A 22448-nucleotide genomic window follows, 5' to 3' on the forward strand; every position below is an offset into this window, starting at 1 on the left:
GTACCTCTGCTGCGCCTCTCAAACATCTACACAGCCGTATGCATCCGCTCTCTTTCAAGGGCACGAGCTCTTAAGATGCCAGCAGATTGACATATAGCAAGAAACAGGAACAATTACAAGGTCACGCACACGCACACGCACACGCACACGCACACACACACAGAGCCGTGTTGCTGCTGCACGCCAGTAAAGAGGAAAAAAAAAAACCCACAGAGATAAAGAGAGAGATGCTCCTACCATTTCTCCCACTGGTCCTCCATCCAACCCTCTTCTCCTTCCCCTCCCGAGTCCATACTGTAAGTGAGCAGGGCATCCACAGGGAAAGAGGAGAGGAGGAGGAGGAGGAGAAGGAGCAAAGAGGGTTAGAAAGTGAAGGAGGGAGGGAGAGAAGAAGAAGAAGAAGAAGAAGAAGGAGGAGGAGGAGGAGGAGGAGCGAGCAGGAAGGGAGCCGGAGGAGGAGGAGGAGGAGGAAGGAGAGGGGAGGAGGGGTACCAGCTCGTCCGGGTCGATGAGGAGAGAGAGGCGTCCGACGGAGGCGTCCCTGCTGCCGCCGCTCATCCGGAGAGCGAAGAGGGAAAGATGGGGAGGAGGAGGGTTGAGGGGGGGGGGGGGGGGGGGGAGTATTTGAAGCAGAGGAGCTCTAGAGCTGCCAGAGAGGAGTAGTGTTATATAATCTACTTCCCTCTCTCTCTCTCCGTCTCTGATTTTTACTCTGTCCTGTGTGCATCACATTTACTACGCCACTGCAGGAAACTGCTGCTGTTAGCAGAACATCCAACGCTACAGGAAGCTGGAACAGGAAGAACATCAGCACAAGAGGACACTCCTCTCTCTCTCTCTCTCTCTCTCTCTCTCTCTCTCTCTCCCCCCCCTCCCTCTCTCTCTCTCTAAAACACTGTCATACTCAATAATTCACGAGGTCCATTGATCACAGAAGGCTCCTAATTTCCCCTCGTCTCCCTTCTTTCTCTCCATTCATCTCCCTGAAAAGAAATGCTCTGGCTCGTCGCGGTCTATCAGCGAAGTCCTGCAACCTCCAGGGTTTCGTCCGGCGAGACGGCGACATCGATAACGAGAAGCGGGACGAGTACGACCGGACCGGTCGGAAAACGAGCTCGCCGGTTAATTCGCATTAAATCTAAACCGCCCGACTTTTTGAAGTAAAACTCTAAAATCCGGCCAAATCGTTGGTAGTAATCCAGAATTATAATCCACGAAGCTCTGGTACGTGTACCACGGTTGGTACGCCGCGAGGCTCCACCTGGCGAGTCACCATCTGAACTGCCATCATCCACGGGATCTACCAGATTGTCATTCCACATACGACCACTAGAGGTCGCCTAACTTTAAAAACGTGACCTATTGGGGTCCAGTCTCAGTCTCAGTCGCTGCAGGCAAACTTTAGATTTCACTTTATTAAGACACTAAATCCTTTTTTTTTTTTTTTTTTCTAAACTCTGCCTTAGAGTGACCTCGGCACGATGGCCATTTTGTACTCTGCAACATTTTTTTTTTTTTTTTTTTAAATGGCTCGATATTTTTACACTGAGAAGCAGAAATATGAATGCCTGGCTTCAGAGGGAGGGAGAGAGAGAGAGGGCGAGAGAGCGGCCTCCCACTATTGTCTGTGTGAGATGTTTAATCCTTGTGCAGCTTGTCAGCAGAGGCGACACTTAACCGTGTAAACTCCACGAGGGTCGACGTGCGGCCGGCTCAGCTCGTTTCAAAAGTCCCGGAGAGAGTTGATCCGTCGCGGAAACAAAAGGGCCGCGAGCGTCTTGTCTGTCATTTCTGTTTTAACCGATTCATATTTGACTTCAACACACGATGGAAATGGTCATTTGGTTCCAAACCAACAGAGCAGGATTACGTTCAAATCATCGCCGTTCGTGCAGACTCAAAACTTCCTCCCGTTTGAAATTCCACATCCTGCTCAGAAAAAACGATTTGAATTCCACCAATGCATTTATTATTTTTTATTTTTATAAATATATACTGAAAAATTTGGATTCAAAATCTCCATTATCAGGTTTTAAGTTTCACCTTTTTTAAAAAAAAAAAAATTAAAAAAATGTTGTATTATTTTTGCGCAAAGAGACAAAGACGGAAAGAGTAAAAGAGACGCAGGGACATGACACTGTATATGCAGGGAGGGGGAGGCGCCGTCAGGTGAAACGTGCCTTGTCAGCAGAATTGAGAGACAGCAGTAAATAATCAGCAGAAGGGAAAACCATCAACCGGAGCAATTAACTGTCCACTGTGTCAGCTTCTCTTCTTCTGTGGGTGAAATTCAAATCAGCCCCAATTTAAATTCGTTCTCTCTCCGAAGATACAAAAAAAAAAAAAGCTGGAAAACTACACAGAAATCCTGCTGAAAAAAAACAACAACTGAAATTGTACTTTTTTTAAAAAAATTTTTTAGGGATTTCAACAAAGCCAACGAAAGACGGATGCAGTGAATCAGGGGAAAACTGACACTTCAGAATCTGCTAAACCCCTTCTCACCCCCCCCACCCCACCCCCACTCTCCTCCCCTCCCCCAACCTCCCCCCCCTCTCGCTCTCACACATCCCTTTCACATCCCACACCCTGTGAATCCATCTGCCTCAGCCCGTCTTTGTCAGCAGAGTGGCGTCGGGGTGGAAGATGAAAGAACAGGAAGAAGGTGCACCGATGAATTAGAGGGAGACGGCAGACAACTCCCCGCTTCCTTTTGATTATTCAGTAATGTGTTTGTTTGGCCTCGCGGGTCTGATTCACGCGGATCGTGAAAAAGCAAACAAACCGGAGAATGTATTCCAGAAAACTGCAAAACGGGCATTTTACGGCGTGATTTGGTATTATATTGAAAATCTGAAATGAGGGGCGTCAAGGTGCTAAAAAGGTAAGACTGCAAACATCAAATGTAGAGTATTAACTAAAAAAAAAACAACAACAACAACAACAACGCCCTAGAGAAGTATTTCATCAAAATAGTTGCCGATTAATTTCCGGTCAACTATTAAATTTCAGCTCCAGTTGATGCTCACCTACAACAACAACTGTGATATCAAGCTGAGTTTTAAACGTGGACAGAAACAAACGAGTAACAAAAAAACAAAAAATCTTATTTTAACAGAAATGTATTATTAATATTAGTATTACCACAGCTGTCATCTTAAAAAAAATATATATATATATATATATATATACACATATATATATAGAGAGAGAGAGAGAAATGTGAGAGATTAGTTTTGCCTCAAGAGGGATTTCTAGTTTCATGTTGCTGATCATGTTTCACTGTTTTTTTTTTCTCCCATAATGCACTACAGAATTGACTGCAATCGTCCACTGTGCTGTTGCTCTATACATGCTGCACTGCGCACGCACACACACACACACACACACACACACACACACACACACACACACACACACACACACACACACACACACACACAAATTCCCTGCTGCGCCCTCTGGTGTTGTAAATGATCGGTGCAGCCTGAGAGCGTTTAAAGGAACAGCTCACAGAATTATACGAACTACAAAAAGTCAGCTTTCATCCTTCAAGCTCGTTAAGAAGAAAATCACTGCAGCGTCTTTCCTCATTGAAGTTCTTTTTTTTTCTTCTTCTTCTTCTTCTTCTCCAAATCCTGATCTGACTCCCGCCGAGCGTCTGCCGGTGCGGATTCTTGATCCGGTGTTACATTATACAGCGTATCTGCCGAGTACACACCCCGTTTAGTTAAGACTGCTGAAGCCGACTGGATATTTCTATGAAAATACACCCCGCGTCACACTTTTTCCTTTCACGATTTTGTGTTCTCTAATTTTGCGACATCCTTTAAGAGTTTTTCTTTAATATCGGGGAGGAAATGATTGCCAGCGTGGATCTGTTTTCTTTATTTTTTTTGCCGAAAGATTTGCGACAGTCTCTGGTTACCTCCAGCAGTGAACACGGGACTGATATTAAAATGCAGTTTGCAGCCCGCAGCACCGCTTCAGACTATTTTTAACTCTGCTGTCGTAGCTTTTTTTTTTTTTTTTTTTACAAAACATCTGTAGTAATCTTTGTTTATTTTCCCTGTTCGTACCGTAGCATCTAATCTCACGGCAACCACACGTCTCTACCGACTTTTGAGGCGTGAAAGCGGTTAGAAAACTGCTTTCAGGTGCATCACTGCCACCGTCTGGCGGTGATGTGTTACTACTAGGCGCTGCAATTTTTTTTTTTTTTTTTTAAATCTGAAAATTAGGATTCAAACCTACACAAGTGTGATGTGGAAACATTAAATATCAGACTAACTTTCCAGTGAAGTAGGAACCGTACGTTCTTCAGTACAGTAAAAATGTAAATAGTTTCTGGATTAAAATTCTAAGAAGATAAATTGACCTTTTATAAAAACCTAACTGTCAAATCTGAATTTTTGGGGGTTTTTGCGTTGCATGTTGCCTTAAATGTCTGAAGAAATCAAGAAAACTCATATTTAAGCAGCACAATATAATGTTTAATCACCTGCTCGACTGATTATCGCAGATATTTCATACGCAGAAGATATTTCATGGTGTTTCGTGGCAGAGAGTAAAATACCAGATTTGTCCGCGCTCCTTCCTAAACATCCTTCACAGAGCCCTACATATATATTTGCTGACACTAATATGTATAAATGATTTAACTGGTGAGGAGATAATAAGTCATTCAGTGTTACCAGCTGTGGACAAATCACCAGGAAGTACTGGATAAGCAGACTGCCGCAGGTTCGTCCGGCTGAAATATTGCTATTTCTTTTTTTTTTTTTTTTTTTTTTGTCTGCACGAAACACGAGATGATGCCTTTTGCTTCAAATTTCAGTAAATCTATCGTTCCTCCCGGTGAAAGCGTTTCGCTATCTCCGATGCATAATGAATACGCTCCGCCAGAACTCGCACAACAACTCCACAACTCTCTGCTGACACATCCTAAATATTTCAGTCGCCCCAAAATGAGGTCACGTATATATATATATATATAAAAAAAAACAAAAAAGCGAAAGAAAACCGGCGACTGAACGGAGATCCGCTCTCTCTCGTATCTCGCACGTTGAATATCTCCGCACAAAGTGCTGCACAGACGGCGGCAGATCGACCGGCAGCGGCGTGCGGAGGTGACGGGAGAAAAAAAAAAAAAAAAAGAACATGGCAGCATATGGCCGCTCTGGGACCGAGCCAAAACCCCGAGGTCCTAGATTATCCTGCGTCCTTTTTTTTTTTTTCTCTCTCTCTCTCCAGCCAACCCGCAACACACAAATATCAATCAGTTCAAAATCACCAATAACACATCATGAAGGAAAAAAACATGCTTAGGTTTAAAAAAAAAAAAAAGAAATAAAAGCGCGTAACTCCTGATTTAATAAAAGGGGAGAACCGATTGTTGTCTTAAAAGCCAGAAATCTTTATTTATTGTCTGATTTTTGTATTGTATGATACACTAAAGAGTACTTTAGGGGCCCAAACTGCTGTCTGGTTTTTTTTTTTTTTTTTTTTTACCATCTAACTTTTAATATACAGAACATGAATCACTGATGACGTAGATTTGTTGAGTATCTCCTGTTTGAGTTCCGGTGAAGGTACTTTGGTTTACCTTTCCACTATCATCCCTTCAATTTGGTGCGTAACTGAAACAGCTACCAGCGGCGTGCATTCCTTGTTTCTCCCTCCCGACGGCTCGAGTTGTTTTCCGCGTTATATTGAGGCGCATAAAAAAAAAAAAAAAAAAAGTATTTATATATTTTCCTGTCAGAAGAAAAATCAAACGCTGCCGGAGCGACTGAGACGCCGCTGTAATAACAACATGAAGCGAGATGGTTGGAGAGCCGCCTGGTCGCAGCTCTGCTAATGAGATGGGTCACACGCTGGGCCTCGGTGTGTGTGTGTGTGTGTGTGTGTGTGTGTGTGTGTGTGTGTGTGTGTGTGTGTGTGTGTGTGTGTGTGTGTGTGTGTGTGTTTTGGTGTTGCTGTTGCTGTCTCACAGGGGAATATTGATCACAGGCCTCCATCCACTCAGTCATAACACAGAGGAATCACAGATTCTCTTCAGGCTACACTGGAGATTCACTGTGTGTGTGTGTGTGTGTGTGTGTGTGTGTGTGCGCGTGCGCGTGTCTGAGCACGACAACACGGTGCAGATAATCTCTTAGCGTGCGCCGCTCTCTGACACGTCGAGCTCTACCGCAGGTGCATCCGCTCTGCAGCACCGTTTACGCGGTCGGCCATGAAGTTGGGATTTCAAAACAACTCGATTATTAATTCATTCTACGCCATAAAACGCCCAAGACAACTCCACCAAGAGCACAAAGAGATTCTGCAGACCGATTGAGTCTGAAAAAACAAAAGCAAAAAAAAGTATTGAAACTGTACAATTTCTATTTTTTTTTTTGACGTTATTTCAAATAAGCGATTGTGAAAATGGCCACGCGCGAATTCATTCTGCGGCTGATTTTGAGCTAGCGCCCCTTAAATTACGCATTCAAAACCACGTTCGGTTATTGATACAAACATACAACTTGTTTTGTTTTGTTTACACACCTCCACGTTTAAGTTAGCATTTCAAAAATATTTTCCCCCCCTCCCCCCCAAAAAAAAAATTCGGACAAACTTCAAAGTTCACTGGAAATATTCTCAAACTGTAAAAAAAAAAAAAAAAAAAAAATGTTAAGAAAAAAAAATGATGAGGCACAGGAGCTCTGATAAAAAAAAATAAAATAATAAAAAAAAAATGGCAATAAACTTACCAACAACATCAAAATCCTCTAAAAACTCATTATACTGATAGTATGTACTTACTGTTATTGTATGTCGTTAAAACACGTGTAACACTACTGACAGGTTAAAGTACACCACAACAATATAAACAGTATTTTCGTGACGAATCCATCTCGGTGATGATATTGCAAAGGGAGCTAAGAAAAATAAATAATAATAAAAAAAAAAAAATAGCAGTGAATAATGCTGCTGTACGAGGTTTAATGTCATTATTCGATGCTGGAACTCGTTAAGCCCTTCGTATCCACTGTTACAGGCGGTTTTTTTTTTTTATGGTTGGAGCAGAGCAACAAAAAGTGTGCGACATGTTTTGAAAAAAACAACAACAACAACAACACCAACAAAAACATCGTTGTCTCGGTCCTCCGGGAGCAGACACGCCCAAACCACCGAGCGGTGCGACTCAACAACACACTGCGACTCGGGGAGAGAGGAAAAAAAAAAAAAAAAAAAAGAACCCAACAGCTGCAGCATCAGCACCCCGAAATCTGCAGAGCCGCGGCGGCTCGACGCGCGCTCGCAGCCCCGCAGCCCCGCCGGCGGCCGAAGCAAAGGCAAGACTCCACTCTGCTACCCGCCTCTCCCTCCCTCCCTCCCCCCGCAGGTGGTGGTGGTGGGGGGGGAGGGGGGGGGCTCTTACCTGAAGCTGGCCGGGGACTTCACCTGGACGTTGTGGCCAGACGGCGGGGGGGTGGAGGCTTTCCTCTTCTCTCTGTCCGCCATGCCGCCCCCGTTCTCATGTCCCCACTGTGCAGCCAAGCCCCGGCAGAAGAGAGACACCTGAGCGGTCCGGCGATGCCGCGATAAGGGTGCTGCGTTCGGGGACGGTGGGGAAAACGGCAACTTGGCTTAACTCTTGCAAGAATGACAAAATACTGTTGTGCAGGAAGGACCTAATAGCATAATTTCATACTTACCGTGACATATTGGGATTATGTTTAAGAAAAAAAAAGAAAAGTGGGTTGCCTTGAAGTGCTTGGTTGACAGATTATTTTTTTGTCCACAGCAACTTACACTATTCTTAAACTTTCATTTTAATAGTTTTCCATAAATACTATTGGTTATGATACTTCTTTTTTTTTGCCAACTTTTTGTTGTATACAGTAACAATAAACCACAACCATCAGAATAGTTTATAGTTCAAAACATGATTGGTGAAGACAATTCAAAAAAGCTGTAGACAATATTTTTTGGGAGGTAAAAACAGATTTGACGGGACCTGCAATTTTATCTGTATTATTAATCATTAAGAAACCGCAGTCAAATCTGAATGAGGAAGTGCAGCTTTGCTCAATTTCAATGGCATTAAATGTTCAATTTGCGTGTTTGTATGAAGCTGAATGAATACTTACATACAAATTAAAAAAATTTTGAGTCAAAGCTCGCTTTGACAATTTGACATCGAGCCATTTCCTGCGTTGTTTTCCAACCACCATGTAGATTGAATAAATACTGCAGGAATGTCACTTCTTTCTGTGGTTCACTGTCATTTTGTTTGGCAAAAACAGACCTGAGAACTTCTTATTTTTATTCTTTGGGGTTTTACACCTGTTGGCATCCTTTTAGTTGCATTGCTGCCTCCTCCTGGGTTTTAATTGGCTGATCCTGTTCGACTTCAAATTAGTTCCGTTGCTTTCAAAAATCCAAATAAATGTCCTCCCCCTCCATCTTGTCCCTACACTCAAGCAGTCCTTTAACCCTGCGCTGGTCCTGATCTCTGTAAACCAGAAACAATTGCCCTGTTTTCCTCTTCATTAGCTGCATGTACCATTGAAGTTGCTCCGATCAGCTCTTAATCTGCTTGTAAAAGCTATTTTCTGTCTGCTATTTCTTACCCTTTCTACTTTATTTTATTACCCTTTCTACTTTATTTTATTTTTCATGTTAAGGATTTAGAACGCAGAACCAGGCTGTCTTTTTAAGTGCCTGAACAGGGCGCCCATACTTAACCATACTTGACCTGGTTTTCAGCTTAATTAAAGAGTTTTACTGATGCGTTAAGCCTATTTAATGCTGGTATTGGATATGTTGTGCAAATAAAACCCAGCAAATAACTTGCACTGTTAAATGTCACGGAAAGCAGAGTGTCGGATATTAGATCAAGGGAGAAGTTATGGCTTTTTTTAAAAAAAAATTTATTTAAGTTAAATAGCAATAGCTTTCCACTTATTTAGTTACACTTCAGATCTGATTTTGGAGTTTGAAGACAGTCTGAAAAGACCAGTAAAAACCATAGTTGTGGATTTTTAAGTTAAATCTGAAAGAAAGGATTGAATATTCATACAGCCTCATAAAATATGTGAAAACCCATCTGTGGAATGTCTCATTTAAAGAAGGCCGTTCTTCTTTGTTGACAGTAAATTTAACATTTTGGATTACAATTTAACATTTTGGATATACAATTTCTTTTGCAGTTATAGGAGAGCAACAATTTGCAAAATACACTCCTCCATCCTCCACCATGGAAATGGTTTTGTTATTGTGTGTAAACATGCCATATTTTCTGAACACAAGCAACACATAATGCATTGCATGCTGGTATTTACAATGAGACCATGAAGGCATCACCAGCTCCCCACAGAGATGGGAGGACTGGGAGCTGCATGCAAAACTCAGAGAAAATACAGGGATGGGTACCAACTACAGTTGGACATCAACAGTCAGCATCAGTTGAACTAGCCAGAAGTATCTGGTTGCAAAATATTTGTCAGATATCTTGAACCGATTTGCATGTAACAAATTTAAACTTACAGTAATTCATTAAGAAACCAAATACTTTAAAGACGTGAGAATGAAAGCTGGTTGATTTTTCATACAGAATAAAACTAACTAAAGGCATCTCATGAGATGCAACATGTTGTGTTCCTTAACATCCAGCAGAGGGCGACATGGTACATCCAAACACTATTTATTGACCCCGAGTCACTGACAAGTGATTACAGTGAGTTTAAAAACAAAATGAGTTCGATTTTCTTAATTTATTTTACAAACCAAGTACAACACATGATAGGACACAACACAATTTATTGTAGACTTTGCACACACACACACACACACACACACACACACACACACACACACACACACACACACACACACACACACACACAAGGAATGGGTACACAATGGGTCAACGCCTGACTTTAGGCGCATTGCCCAAGAAGGTTTCCTTTTGAGAACAAGCGTCACACTGATCCGTGACTCCCTCTTGGCGTGCCTCTTGAGTCCTGGCACTCCCGTGTCTTAAGCGGGGAAGAGACCGTCATTAGCAAACGAGCATCACCTGCTCTAATTAAACCCGGTATCCCGGCAAAGTGTGTCAAACACCCGTCAGTCCACGTCAGCATGCTGTGTCAGCGTCACGTTTTACCTCACCAGGACGTGACAAACCACGCGGTGAGATTTCGGAAATCAGGATTGGGCTCAAACACGATTTGGTCAAGTTTAGAAAAAAAAAAATGTCTCGTGGTTCGGGTTAGGATTTTTTGTTTTTTAAAGAAATCTACATTGCTTTTTCACTGTCTTGAATCCAGGTCAACTGGGTTTAAGTGGTGGTTGAAGGGAGGCAGTACACGCATGGGCCCGGTCCATGACATGTTAGAAGGTGGCTGGGAAATCAAACCGCCCAAAACGAAGAGAGATGATCAACCCTTACGGAGTGGAGGAGGCCGTTTTTTTTCCTTTTCACTCCGGAGATAAGATAATCTGCTCTCAGGTGCTACACCTGGTCAAATCCAGCGCTGGGAAAAAACGAGCAGTGCCCGTTGCGTTCAGGAGCCCCGTCAACCAGATAAACCGTGACGCATTATTCACCCGGCGGTAGTTCGCACAGAACCGTATAGACCGGACCCGTCCTTCTTGACCCCATTACGCCACACACTGTTGGAGTAGACCTCCCGTCTCCAGGACGTCTACCAATTCTTTCTGAACCACTTTTCCGTTCGTGTCTGGTAACCGGCCGGGCAGTGAACGCACCGTCACGCAGGGGCAGTTAATGTGATTAATTTTCATCAAGCGTTTTTTTAAGCTTTACCCGTACATCGGACTGAAATCAGAATTGTTCTTGTCAGTTCTGATCTTCTCTTACATCTTTCTCTTTCAACCCTCCTAAGCTTCTGTTTCTTGGTTTTGCTTCCATATGAAACAAATATATATATAAAAAAATAAAAAAATGATATATATATATATATATATATATATATCAACATGATTTTGTTACCATCCCAGCCTGAGGAAAATACAACAAATGAATGCTACCAACAGTCAGTTCCATTCATTTTACAAATATATGAACATGTATTTTGTAACGGTAATGAGACCATAAATTATGCAGTATTCTTTTGAAATAATACAACTGCAGCTAAAATCACACACCCTATACAGTCATGGTGTTAAAATACAAATGTGTGCACTTCAGTACAGTTCAGAGCGCTTAAAACAAAGAAATTGACAAATAAGAAATAATTACAGTAAGCTGTTCGTAGGTACGGTTAAGGTTCCTTTTCATTTGGCAGGCTGGTCTCAATACGTTGAACTCCATCAGGAATCTTTGGCACTCACGAGTCTCCGATCACACAAGTACCTCTGGACCCATCCACAGGGATTGAGGTCAAGACGGAGAAAGTTCTGGACCCTCTGAGCTCCCTGAATGAACTCTTCCAGCGTAATCTGACCTGCAGTACCAACCGATATTATTTGTTTATTTATTTATTTACGTGAAACAAATTCTGATCAGTCTCCTCAATGGTCAGAGGTGTTCCCCAGAGCTTTGTCTTGGGCCCCCCTCATATGTTTTTGAACTTCTTCCCAATGGCAATACTTTGAGGAAACTCGATATTCAGTTTCACCACCATGCAGATGACACCCAGCTCTACCTTTCTATCAAGATGACTCTCTTTTATTTCCAACTGCCTGCTGGAAATTCAAGTCTAGTTTTCTCATAACATTCCCAAACTTTGTCGCGATAAAACAGAGGTTTTCCTCAGACACGAAATCCACGTTGGCCAGACTTGACAGTTTTTTATTTGCTAATATTCGTTCAATCAATCAATCAATCAATCAATCAATCAATCAATCAATCAATCAATCAATCAATCAATCAATCAATCAATCAATCAATCAATCAAAATGTATTTGTATAGCACATTTTAAAACACAACAAAGGTTTCCCAAAGTGCTGCACATAAACAAACAGTCATACATTCGAAAAGACTGGATTAATAAAAATAAGTAACGTTAAAATCAAGACAAACTAACATATCACACAAAAGTGCTAAGTTAAGATCAAAGCGGATAGGCCAGTGGAAAATAAATAGGTTTTTGAACGGCTTTTAAACTTTGGTAAGGTGGACGACAACCTAATTTGAAGGGGAAGGTTGTTCCAGATCTTAGGGGGCTGCAGCAGAGAAGGCACCGTCGGCACGGGTCGTCATTTTTGTTTTAGGAACAACTAAAAACTGTTGTTCGAGAGACATGAGTGAGCTAGGTGGGGTTTGGGCTGCAGCAGGTCGGACAGATAGGTAGTGGCGGATCCATTTAGACACTTAAATAGAAACATTCAAATTTTAAAATCAATTCTGTACTGGACTGGTGGCCAATGAATGGATTTTAAGATCTGTGAAATGTGTTCACGCCTGCGTGTACCAGTTAATATTCTCGCTGCAGCGCTCTCCACCAACTGATGGCGTGAGAAAAGATTTTTGCCGATTCCAGCATACAAAGAATTACAATAGTCCAACGTAGAGGAGATAAAAGCATAAATAACTTTCTCCAGGTCTTTCGCGGAGAGAAAGGATTTGACTTTAGCTCAGTATTAGCTAAGTATTGACAATCCCATAGTTCCTCCTTTCCCCCCAGGTTAAGAGTGCAATCCCTGACGGCACATTATCTTTTGAAGCACACGTCAGTAATATCACTCAACCAGCAACGCTGCCATTCTCACACATGCTCAAATCTCATATCGATTATTATAACTCTACCCGCTCCGGTCGTACTCTCAAGCTTCTCCATAAACTTCAACTGGTCTTAAATTCAGCTGCTTGTATTTTTTTTACCCGAAACGCTTCCAAAGAACACATCACCCCTGTCCTCCATCAGCTTCACTGGCTTTTTGTTAAATAACGTATCGATTTCAAGATTTTGAATCCCACCTTCAAGGGTCTTCATACCCGAGCACCTCCGTATTTTTCAAACCTCCTTCACACCTACTCACCCTCCCGTACTCTCTAATCCTCCACCGTCATCCTCCTCACTTAAAATCCTGCCCCGAAACAAACCTTTTCCATCTCATCCTGACTACACTCAAATTAAGTTTTCCTTTTTGATTTGGAGTTTTAAACCTATATATATATATATATATATATTTTATGTTAACTTATTATTGTATATAGTGCTGTTTTGTTTTATTTATTTATGTCCTAATACTTTGCTGTTTGCTTATATTTTTACTGCATATTTGTATGGTGTCCTTGAGTGCCTAGAAAGACACTTGGAAGCAAAATGCACAATTATTATGTGTACTATTATTAAATATCTGAGAGTAAATGGTTCTGTAGCTGTTCAGGTTGTCAATTTACTTGTGTAGATTCGATTTAATTTACTTCTACACCTTAAAATCTTTCATTTTCTTGACCTTTTTTTTGTCAGATGCTTTATAAATTAAATGTCAGGTCTAAAAGTAGCAATTACACACCTGGTTGTAAATCCCATCGTTGATCCCGTCAAAACGTGACAGTAATGCGCCTAAAAGCTGTTTGCCCTCTACCATCAAACAACATTAAAAGAATAAGAATATGTTGCTGTCCTACTCCAGAGCTTCACGGGTAATGCAAATAGTCGACAAATAATCAAATAGTTCAGAGGGAATTTCAAATAGTATTTTTGCTTGAAATGTCCATCCTTTGTAATCACTCATTGCAACCCTGACCCCTACAGGTTTAAGTTTGTATTACAATTAATGTTGTCATTACTGTGTAATGGAAGAGTAAAAATGGAAGAAGAATTCATCTTTTATAAGTGTTGTTGGTCCCTGTTTCATCAATACAGAATTACTCTGCATAGTACGGCCTGCATTATAGAGCAGTTTGCCTTTAGATGAGGTTACAATGAGCTTTACCACAAAATCTATAGCGACTGACTGAAGTAGAACTACAATAAGTCCCAGAGGTTGAGGTCTCCATTAGTCATGTTGTTGATGGGGAGATGGAAAATAAATTCTAATAAAGAGCTGAGCATGCATTTTAAGTCTATTTCTACTGACATAGACCTAAAATGCATGCTCAGCTCTTCATTATAAATTTTGACAGTAGCCCTTATGTTGTATTTGTATATCTGGGATGCAGAACATGACAATGGTGTTGACAAGTTTTTTTAAATTTTTTTTTATTAAGCAGTAAAGCGAAACAATATTACTTTACAGTACTTTCATTTAGTTTGCATAGTAATAATATAATAGTGTCCCAGTAAATTTACCTTTTGCTTAAAAATAAAGCAAAAAAATAACAAGTGAAAAAGCACATAAACAATAATAAAAAAAAAGAAGCATTAAAATGAATCATCATTTACACAATGACACTTAAAAATAAGGCTGTAACTTGAGTGAGCGTTTAATACACTGTGTATGTACTTGTTTAAAAATGACGGGACATTGGTGTTTGAAGAGTACATGAAGATAAACTCGAGCTGTTATTGTATATGTAATAACAAAAGCACAAAATAATGATAAGTGTTATAAAAAATGATACATTTTTCAGTATATTCAAACTCATTTGCAAGTACTATTGTCCCTTAACTAAAATCTAAATGGCAAAGTAGACAACTTCATTCACAGCCTGTGAACGTTATACTGCACGTGTTGTGTCGGTTTAATACACTTCACAGATATGATTAAAAGCCGTGATCTTATCCGTGATTGTTCTTCCTTTTAAATGCCCAAAAGTGCATTCGACACTTCAGAAGTGCGCACTCTTCCTCCTCTGCTCCAGCACCCACCCGGCCGGGTTCATTTCCAGCTTCAACATGTTGAGCACCCAGGGGTCCTGCTGCGCACCTCGAATGAACTCCTCCATTGTGATATTACCTGAAGAACCAAAAAAAAAAAGAAAAAAGAAAAGGCATTCCAGGATAATTATTTTTACTGGTAATATAGGACATCTCCTCGTCCCACCGTGCTTCAATGACTGCACTCTAAATGTGACTAAATGCTTACCGTCTCCATCGGTGTCGACGGCCTGTAATATTCGTTCCACGACCTCGTTTACTGACATCTGTGATTCCCCCGAGTTGGGCTTTGAGCTTTTCTTAACCCGGTAGATACTCTAGATGGGGGAGGGGGGAGATTTTATTTTAATAACACTGCTGCCGTAGTAATGATGCACTCAATAACTGCCCAGGATTGAAATACATTGAGAGATAACTCAGCATTTTTATACCCCAGCATCAATGTTGACTTTTTCTTTGAGCATGAATCCAGAATATATCTTGAACACTTTTTTTTTTTTTTTTTTTTTAAATATGACCACTTCTCTAAAAATGAAAAAGGGGAAAGATACAGATTAATAGTTCAAATTCACAATCATAATTTGGTTTTGGGGAATTGATTTAAAAAAAAAAAAACACAAAAAAAACCACAATAGCATTGTTTAGTTTTTTTTAAGTGAAGTAAAGATTTGGAATTCAGCAGAAAAAAAATATTCTATTCAGACTTTAATTAGAGATATTGTGGTCATTAATAAACAACAGAAACACCAGAAGATGCATTTACATTCACTGCAGCATGATGACGAGAAGTCCTTCGTGCTTTCTGGACCGGTTTATTTATATGTGATAAAATAATCACTTTATATACTCAAACTCTCGCCAGTATACTCCCCTAATTCTTACTTTCACTACTTTGGAGATTGACGTCATCTCAGAAACGCTGAGCTGCGATATTTGCTCCTTGGCTTTTAAAAAATAACTGCTAATCTCTCTTCTTAATAAAGCTCAATATTTTACTCGCGTCCAACACCCGCAAGACATTTCGTCGACTTCGTAGGACTCACATCAATTATTGACCGTAGTTCATCCCTGTCTATGTAGCCGTTGTTGTCTTTGTCGTACACCTTGAACGACCAGCGCAGTTTATGCTCCAGCTCTCCCCGGAAAACGAGATTCAGCGCCGCCACAAACTCGAGGAAATCAATCGTATTGTCCTAAAAGATGAGAAAAAAAGTCGGGGTTACATTTTGACCGTACTGGACGACGCACGGGAAGTCAGGCTGCAACCGCTTTCACTCATCTCACCCCATTTTTGTCAAAAGCCCGAAACATGTTCTCCGCGTATTCAGACGCCTCTCCCGTCGGGTCCACGCCGAAGAAGCGCTTGAACTCGTGCAGGAAGAGTAATCCACTCGGACACTCCACGACGAACTTTTTATACATGTCCTGGAGGGCTTTGACATCAATCTTCTCGCAGCTCTCTGTTTGCTGCGACTGCCCCATAGCTGAAAGTGTAATTCAGCCGTCCATCGTCCTGCAGCCTTTCGGGGTTTAGTCTCGGCGACGGAGCAGCCACACCTGGATTAGATCTCTCTCAGACGTAGGTGTTTGTTATAAAGCCCCGCGGGATCCCCAGAGCTCGTAGGAGCGAGGTGATTAGAGTGGCCTCGGGATTACTGTGGGATTACGGGAGGGTTTTTCCTCTCGCCACCTTAATTAGGTTGTGCGTCTAAATCTGGGTCGCGGCCAAAGTCTCGAGTGGTTGAAATAGAACATGTATATGAATCATTCTAACTTGAAAAAAAAATAAATCAACGGTGTTGGCATTTCCATTGATGCCATACAATACATTTAAGTAAGGCAATATAAACATACAGTATGTAAGAGAACGGACGCCATTCAGTCTGGGATTAGCTGCCGACGCTAAATCAATGGAGACAAGTCTAAATTCTCCAAACTGTGGCGAGTTGACCACGATGCCTGGAACAACGTCCCTCCTGAGAATGAAAACACTGGTTATATACCCGTTTTGTCTTTCCTGCACTTTGTGTAAAATTAACTGACAAGAAAAGGTAGTCGTAACGCTATTATTTTTTTGAAAGCATATTTACTTTACTTTTAGTGCCCAGAACTTTTGCACACTATACTTAAATAAATGTCTGTCTCTTTATGTTCCTCTTTCTTAACCCACTGTTTGCAAAATGTGACCGTCCGTTGTTTGGATTTGGTCCGGTAAGTGTACAGCTCGAGCACTTCTTCACTTTGATTTAGCGAAACAACAAAACAAAGAGATAAAAGAGTCTAAAAAGCTGCATGAGCGACAGAGTTGGGTTTGATGTGGCATGAGTTGTGACACCCTTTTTCTCTTGTGCCAGAGGCAGTGTAACATTCATGGTTTTCAGTAAGGCTTGTCAAAAAACATGTCCCTGTCAAGATGAGCTGTTCGTGAACTTGTTAACCCATTTTTGGGGTTTATGATGAAACACCTGGAAAATGAATAACAGTCCCTGAAGCCTTGGCTACCAGAATCCTGAGTTGAGTTTTCAGAGCTCCTATGGAGACACGTGGCTCCGTGAATCGACATGCTCTGGATGGCCGCTGTCCAAATCCGTTGCTGTCGTTAATCAGGCTCCGTGTTATTTTCCTATTTAGAAAAAAAGAAGCTAAGACACTTACATGCTTGAGGCCGTGCTAACACGGACTTGGTGTATCAGTCTCTTTTAATTAGATTGCACTTGAGATTAGTGCTGTTGTTATGCTACAGAGACAAGTGCTTTGGAGGGAGAGGATCTCTGAATGCATTCAAACCGTGTCCAACAATGTTTTAAGAATAATTTATAGTTGCTTGTTTGATGCTTCACCATTTTACTAATTAGATAACTACTCAGCATCCTAGTTAGTAATTTATACTCATTCTCTGTATGTTACTAAGGTTTTAAGTAGATTTTTTTTTTTGTGTGTGTGTATCTGAGATTTTAAAACATTTTGCAATTTATGTTGTTCACTTGATTTTAGCGGGAAGAAGTGACGTTCCAAACCTTAAAGTAGGCCCGGACAATATAAAGATCTCTTGTTAAGCACCCGGTTGATGAGTTTGCAGCCTGTCAGTCAGCTTAAGCTGCAGAACAGAAGAACAGCAGCTCACTGTCAGCTGTGGTCTTTCAAATAAAGAGCCAGCTTTACATTATACATCACTTTCTGACGATTCGATGAAACGTAATGCTGAGGGATCTCACTAACTGCTTAGTGTGTATTTTTTGTTTGACAACTAAGACTCATACTGATGATGATAATGGAAATAAATGAAAATAATTTAATGATAATAAAACCTTTTTCAGCACTATTGTTACAAAATCATTCGCCAACAAAGACAATGAAAGAGAACTTGAAAACAATCCAATACAAACTCAAAGTTATAAGTCAAGGTAAGACAATGAAATATAAACACATAAAGGAACTAAAAAAAATAAGTAATAATTAAGAAAATGCTACACTTTAAAAGTAAGTCTTAAGAGACTGTGAGCTGATGAAGCCAAACAAGGAGTGGTGTGAGCTTGCGTTTGTGATTTGGTTAGACATCTGGCGGCTGCCATTGTGAACACTGTGAATCCTTGCGTTGATTTTTTTGGCTATAAGTAAACACAGAATTACAATAATCCAGACGAGATTAAATAAAAGCATAAATAACTCTTTGGAGAACATTAAAAGTCATACAAAACCTAAATCTGGAAATATTCCTGCAGAGGAAAAAAATACCATCAAGCTGACTTTTTAAAATTGAACACGAGAGTGAGATTGTGTGAAAGTGGGCACCGAATGCTGAGCTGAGGCAAAAGATGGCCAGAAGTGTGTCACCGGCAAAAACAAGGATTTGCGTTTTGGAGGGGTTTCGCTGAAGAGAAGTTTCTGCCGTCCAATCCTTAACCACAGCGAGGCGGTTAGGCAGGAAACATATTCTCTGCGTTGTTCAGACTGCGGCTGAATCGTATTTGTTTCTCAAATCAGTTCTTTAGGACAGACTGTGTCCACACTGTTATTTGCCAGTAAGCAGATCAGATTTGTTGCGTCCACACATCAGCAACCTATCTGCGTGGGTTGCCGTGGTAACGATACGCGCGGATTTGCTGATGATGCGGCTCTCCAACACAGAATTTGTCACGAGAGCATCTGGATCTGTAGGAATCTGATTCAAACTGCATTTCTAATCTCTTCCAAATGTGATTTGGATCCGGTTTACTAAAATTGCATTTTCAGTGTTTTTTTTTTTTCCTTTCCGGACTTTAAAAAAACAATCTTGATACAATCTGGACAGTGTGAACTTGGCTTTAGTCAGACGGTTTACGCTACAAGTAAAGCCGAGTATTGTCAGCGTGGAAATGAAGGCAAATATCTTGCTGTATCATGATTTGACCAAAGGAGAGCAGATACAGAATAAATAAAATTGGTCCTAGAATGGAGCCCTGCGGTACCCCATATGTAGACAGCACTTGAGGGGAAGTAAAGCCATCAGCAGACACCACTGGTTTGCTGTTTGAAAATGTCGAGAGCCGCTGTAGAGCTGCTGCGGAGATACCAACCCAACATATCTCGATTTATCAATGATGATACTATGGTCCAGCACGTTAAAAGCCAATGACCCTCCATTTTACACAAGAAACTTTCTGTATTTTTGTTTTCTGTATAGTTGCAAAGTGTAAAGTGGTCTTCGACCTATCGCATTGGTAAGCAATGTTTCCAACCTGTGATTTAATTAGGATGAGCTGCTGCGACACAAATCTGAAAATCTGAAGTGTTCAAATAATCCCAGATGTATTGTTTAGGACTCCTTTCCTGCTGATGTCTCATTGGTTAGTGGGTTCTGTATTAACAGTGTGATCCATCCTTAAATCCCCGAGAGGTGATTGGAGGTTACTCTAGGTAGTCACACAACAGGAGGCCCCTAAGAGGGATGCGTGTACCATGCTGTACCATGCATTCAAACTACCTATAATTGAATTTCCAGTCTCTCGTTAGGGAATTTCAATTTTTCCCATGCATATATTTGATATTTATATATCCTGTATCTTGTAATTAAGGAAAAACATTTAGTTGCTTTTGTCTTTTTGGCAGAATGTTCATTCAGAAGGTTAAAAGGGGGGTAGCTAACCCTTTACAATTTAACATCCTCTTCCTTTTATACATTATATATTCAGCTAACAACTTTTCGATGCTGAAACCATGCAACCTTTTTTTTGTTGTTGATCTGTTTATGTGGCTCCGTCAGGCTTGATGTGTCAACCTTTTTTTGCACGGAGATTAGTGTCCCTCTCAAAGTGCAGCAGAAACAGACTCTGGTTTAAGAGCATTATACCTGTGCTATTAAAGGGACATGTGGATTCATAAAAAAATAATAATAATATTGTTTTATTTTTATTGATACAGATTCCCAAATATACAATACACTTTGATAACCAAAATATTGAATAGTACTTTTGTAATTACATATTTTCCACTTAGTAGCAAAATACAGTTACATTTATATTGTTATTTAACATAACATACATAACTAGTTATTGATGAGACAGGCTGACGGGTGGCTCAGCTAGTCGTAGAAAAACAGACAGAGTTGTTAAACCATGTGGCAACAAATTTTGTGTGCCACATTTTTCATTCCAGTGTCGAACTTGCCAGTTCTACTAATACAATCTTACATGTAGTTATCACTTCTCTTAATCTGGCGAGTGCTCGAGTGCTAATTACGTGACAAAAAAGTTTGTCCAACAGAAACTATTTTTGATGCTATTTTTACGGCTATCGCATCTAATTAGATTCGTTTTAAGGTTAGGACATTCGAGGACATTTGGCATTTTTAACTTTATCCAATAACTTGGAAAGATTGGTTGTAAAGACTATACAAAAGCATCGAGTTACAAAAACATTTAAAGTCTCTCAGTTGTTTGGAGATTCTCTTAATAGTTCCTCTTAATGTGTAACTACTGTGCTGTATGTGTACATGTTGTCGTCTGCATTGTATTGCCTGTGAATTAAGGTTTTTGTAGCTTTTCCTACTTGAACAAATTAAAACCATTTAAAACATGCACTCCTTGTCCCGCTGAGTTTTAAACTTTAAAACCTGATATAAGTCTGACATTAAATAAAGTCACTCACAATCCTCATTCAAATTATTTAACCAACAACCCCGCAGTCTCCGCAGTCTTTCACCAAAAACGTCAACGTTTATCCTGTATTGGCTGAGGTATAGAGAAGGTTATAGTCGGTGTGTCTCTAAGAGGATTTTATGTCGGGCTTCGTGGGATATTCTATTCATGTCTTGAAGTTGCCAAAAATAAGAAACATTTGACATTAGATTAGTTGATTATAATGTTGTATAATATTATAATGCATCACTCTGTAGCTTAATGTTATCGGGCAGGCAATTCTAATTCAAGTACATTGCATGTGTGTGTAACATAACAACATTTACAACCTAAGCTACTTTGCAACATTCATATACAGGCTTGTATAGACTTGTGTAATGCCGTTACTTCACACTTCTAAAATTCAAAATGCACTCAAACGACAGGATTTCATTTATTCGATCAGACAAACTGTGATTTGTGTACATCAGGTACGACCTGAAATCCGTCCTTCTGTGCTAAATTCAACAAACAAGGTGTAAATATGGAAATGAACTTTGTCCTGGACAAAAGTAAATGTATTATTAATGAAATAAGTGTTACTGTCAAAAGAAACAAAAAAGAATAGAAGATTTGTTCAAGCTTGTTAAGGTCAGTTAGATCTGTGTGTACGTCTATTTTTTTGTCGGTACACCAAAATTATATTTAAGTCAACAAAGTCAAACAAGTCTGTAATGAGATTAGGCTCTTAGCGAAAGGATTCCCCTCTCAAGAGTTTTACCGCTACTTCCTCCTCGGTTCGTTGAACACTTCTATCTGTCCATTCATTCATGATGCAATTTCACCTTTACATATTATAAGACGTTTATCTGAATGTTTTATAATTGTGGGTTGCATGCCTTACAGTGATTGATGCAAAATAAACGAGAAAATGTAAAGACATAAATTAAGAAATAGAACATTTTTACGTTACTAGAAAATAGAGCCTGTCTCAACGGACATTGGGTCCACGTTCGCAGTCAATCACAGGGCTTGAGATTCGTTTGTCTTTTTAATTCTTATTTCTCATGTCCTCACTGCGTTTTCTTTCCCCAAAAATCGTATTCTTGAAGAAATGGTGATTTTTGTTGGGCCAGTATATTGACCTTGTTCATCTTTGTCCACCAGATGGTGACATTGGTTCACTGTTGGATGTATTGGGCTGCACACTGTTGGTGCAGTTTGATTGACATGATACCAACTACTGGTAAAATATATATATATATAAAAAAAACACATTAATAAATCACGACCACCCATCAATACAATATCAATAATACAAGAATCCCAAGACTTAACAACTTTAAAGATATAATTTTTCATTAATAATGTAAGGGTGTATAAAATTCAACTTAAATGTAATTGTTTCTAAAGAACTGGATGACTCTCAGACGAGGGAGGAGATCAACATGCTCATAGGACATATTGCAGCATGTTGTCGTGAACTTGTTTCTTGACATATTTACATATAATTTAGTATAATAACATTATCACAATCCCAAATGGATATATACATTGTGATGCTGTTTT

The 22448-nt window shown here is 40.2% G+C and overlaps 2 protein-coding genes across 3 annotated transcripts in view; both read right to left on the minus strand.

Annotated features, from left to right (window-relative positions):
* Nucleotides 1-7557, minus strand: part of mapk8ip1b (mitogen-activated protein kinase 8 interacting protein 1b) — a 47752-nt gene extending 40195 nt beyond the window's left edge. The window contains exon 1 of one of the 2 annotated variants that reach the window (XM_069705432.1): nt 7427-7557. In XM_069705432.1, coding sequence (XP_069561533.1) covers nt 7427-7509 — 83 coding nt within the window. In that variant the 5' untranslated portion in view covers nt 7510-7557. Of the gene's footprint in view, nt 1-237; nt 585-7426 lie in introns of those variants that run through there. The other variant, XM_069705433.1, reaches the window with a different exon arrangement.
* A 7178-nt stretch (nt 7558-14735) lies between these two features.
* LOC138624888 (guanylyl cyclase-activating protein 2-like) lies at nt 14736-16266 on the minus strand. The gene is made up of 4 exons (XM_069705462.1): nt 16069-16266; nt 15828-15977; nt 14993-15101; nt 14736-14863 (listed from the first exon to the last, which is right to left on the minus strand). Exons 1-4 carry the CDS (start codon nt 16264-16266, stop codon nt 14736-14738), a joined length of 585 nt encoding a protein of 194 aa, XP_069561563.1.
* Nucleotides 16267-22448: the final 6182 nt, after the last annotated feature.

This window comes from Brachyistius frenatus, unplaced genomic scaffold (genome assembly GCF_029030835.1).
Source record: "Brachyistius frenatus isolate BFR_SWC_R1_liver_20210118 unplaced genomic scaffold, ASM2903083v1 Contig_56, whole genome shotgun sequence".
NCBI lineage: Eukaryota > Metazoa > Chordata > Actinopteri > Embiotocidae > Brachyistius > Brachyistius frenatus.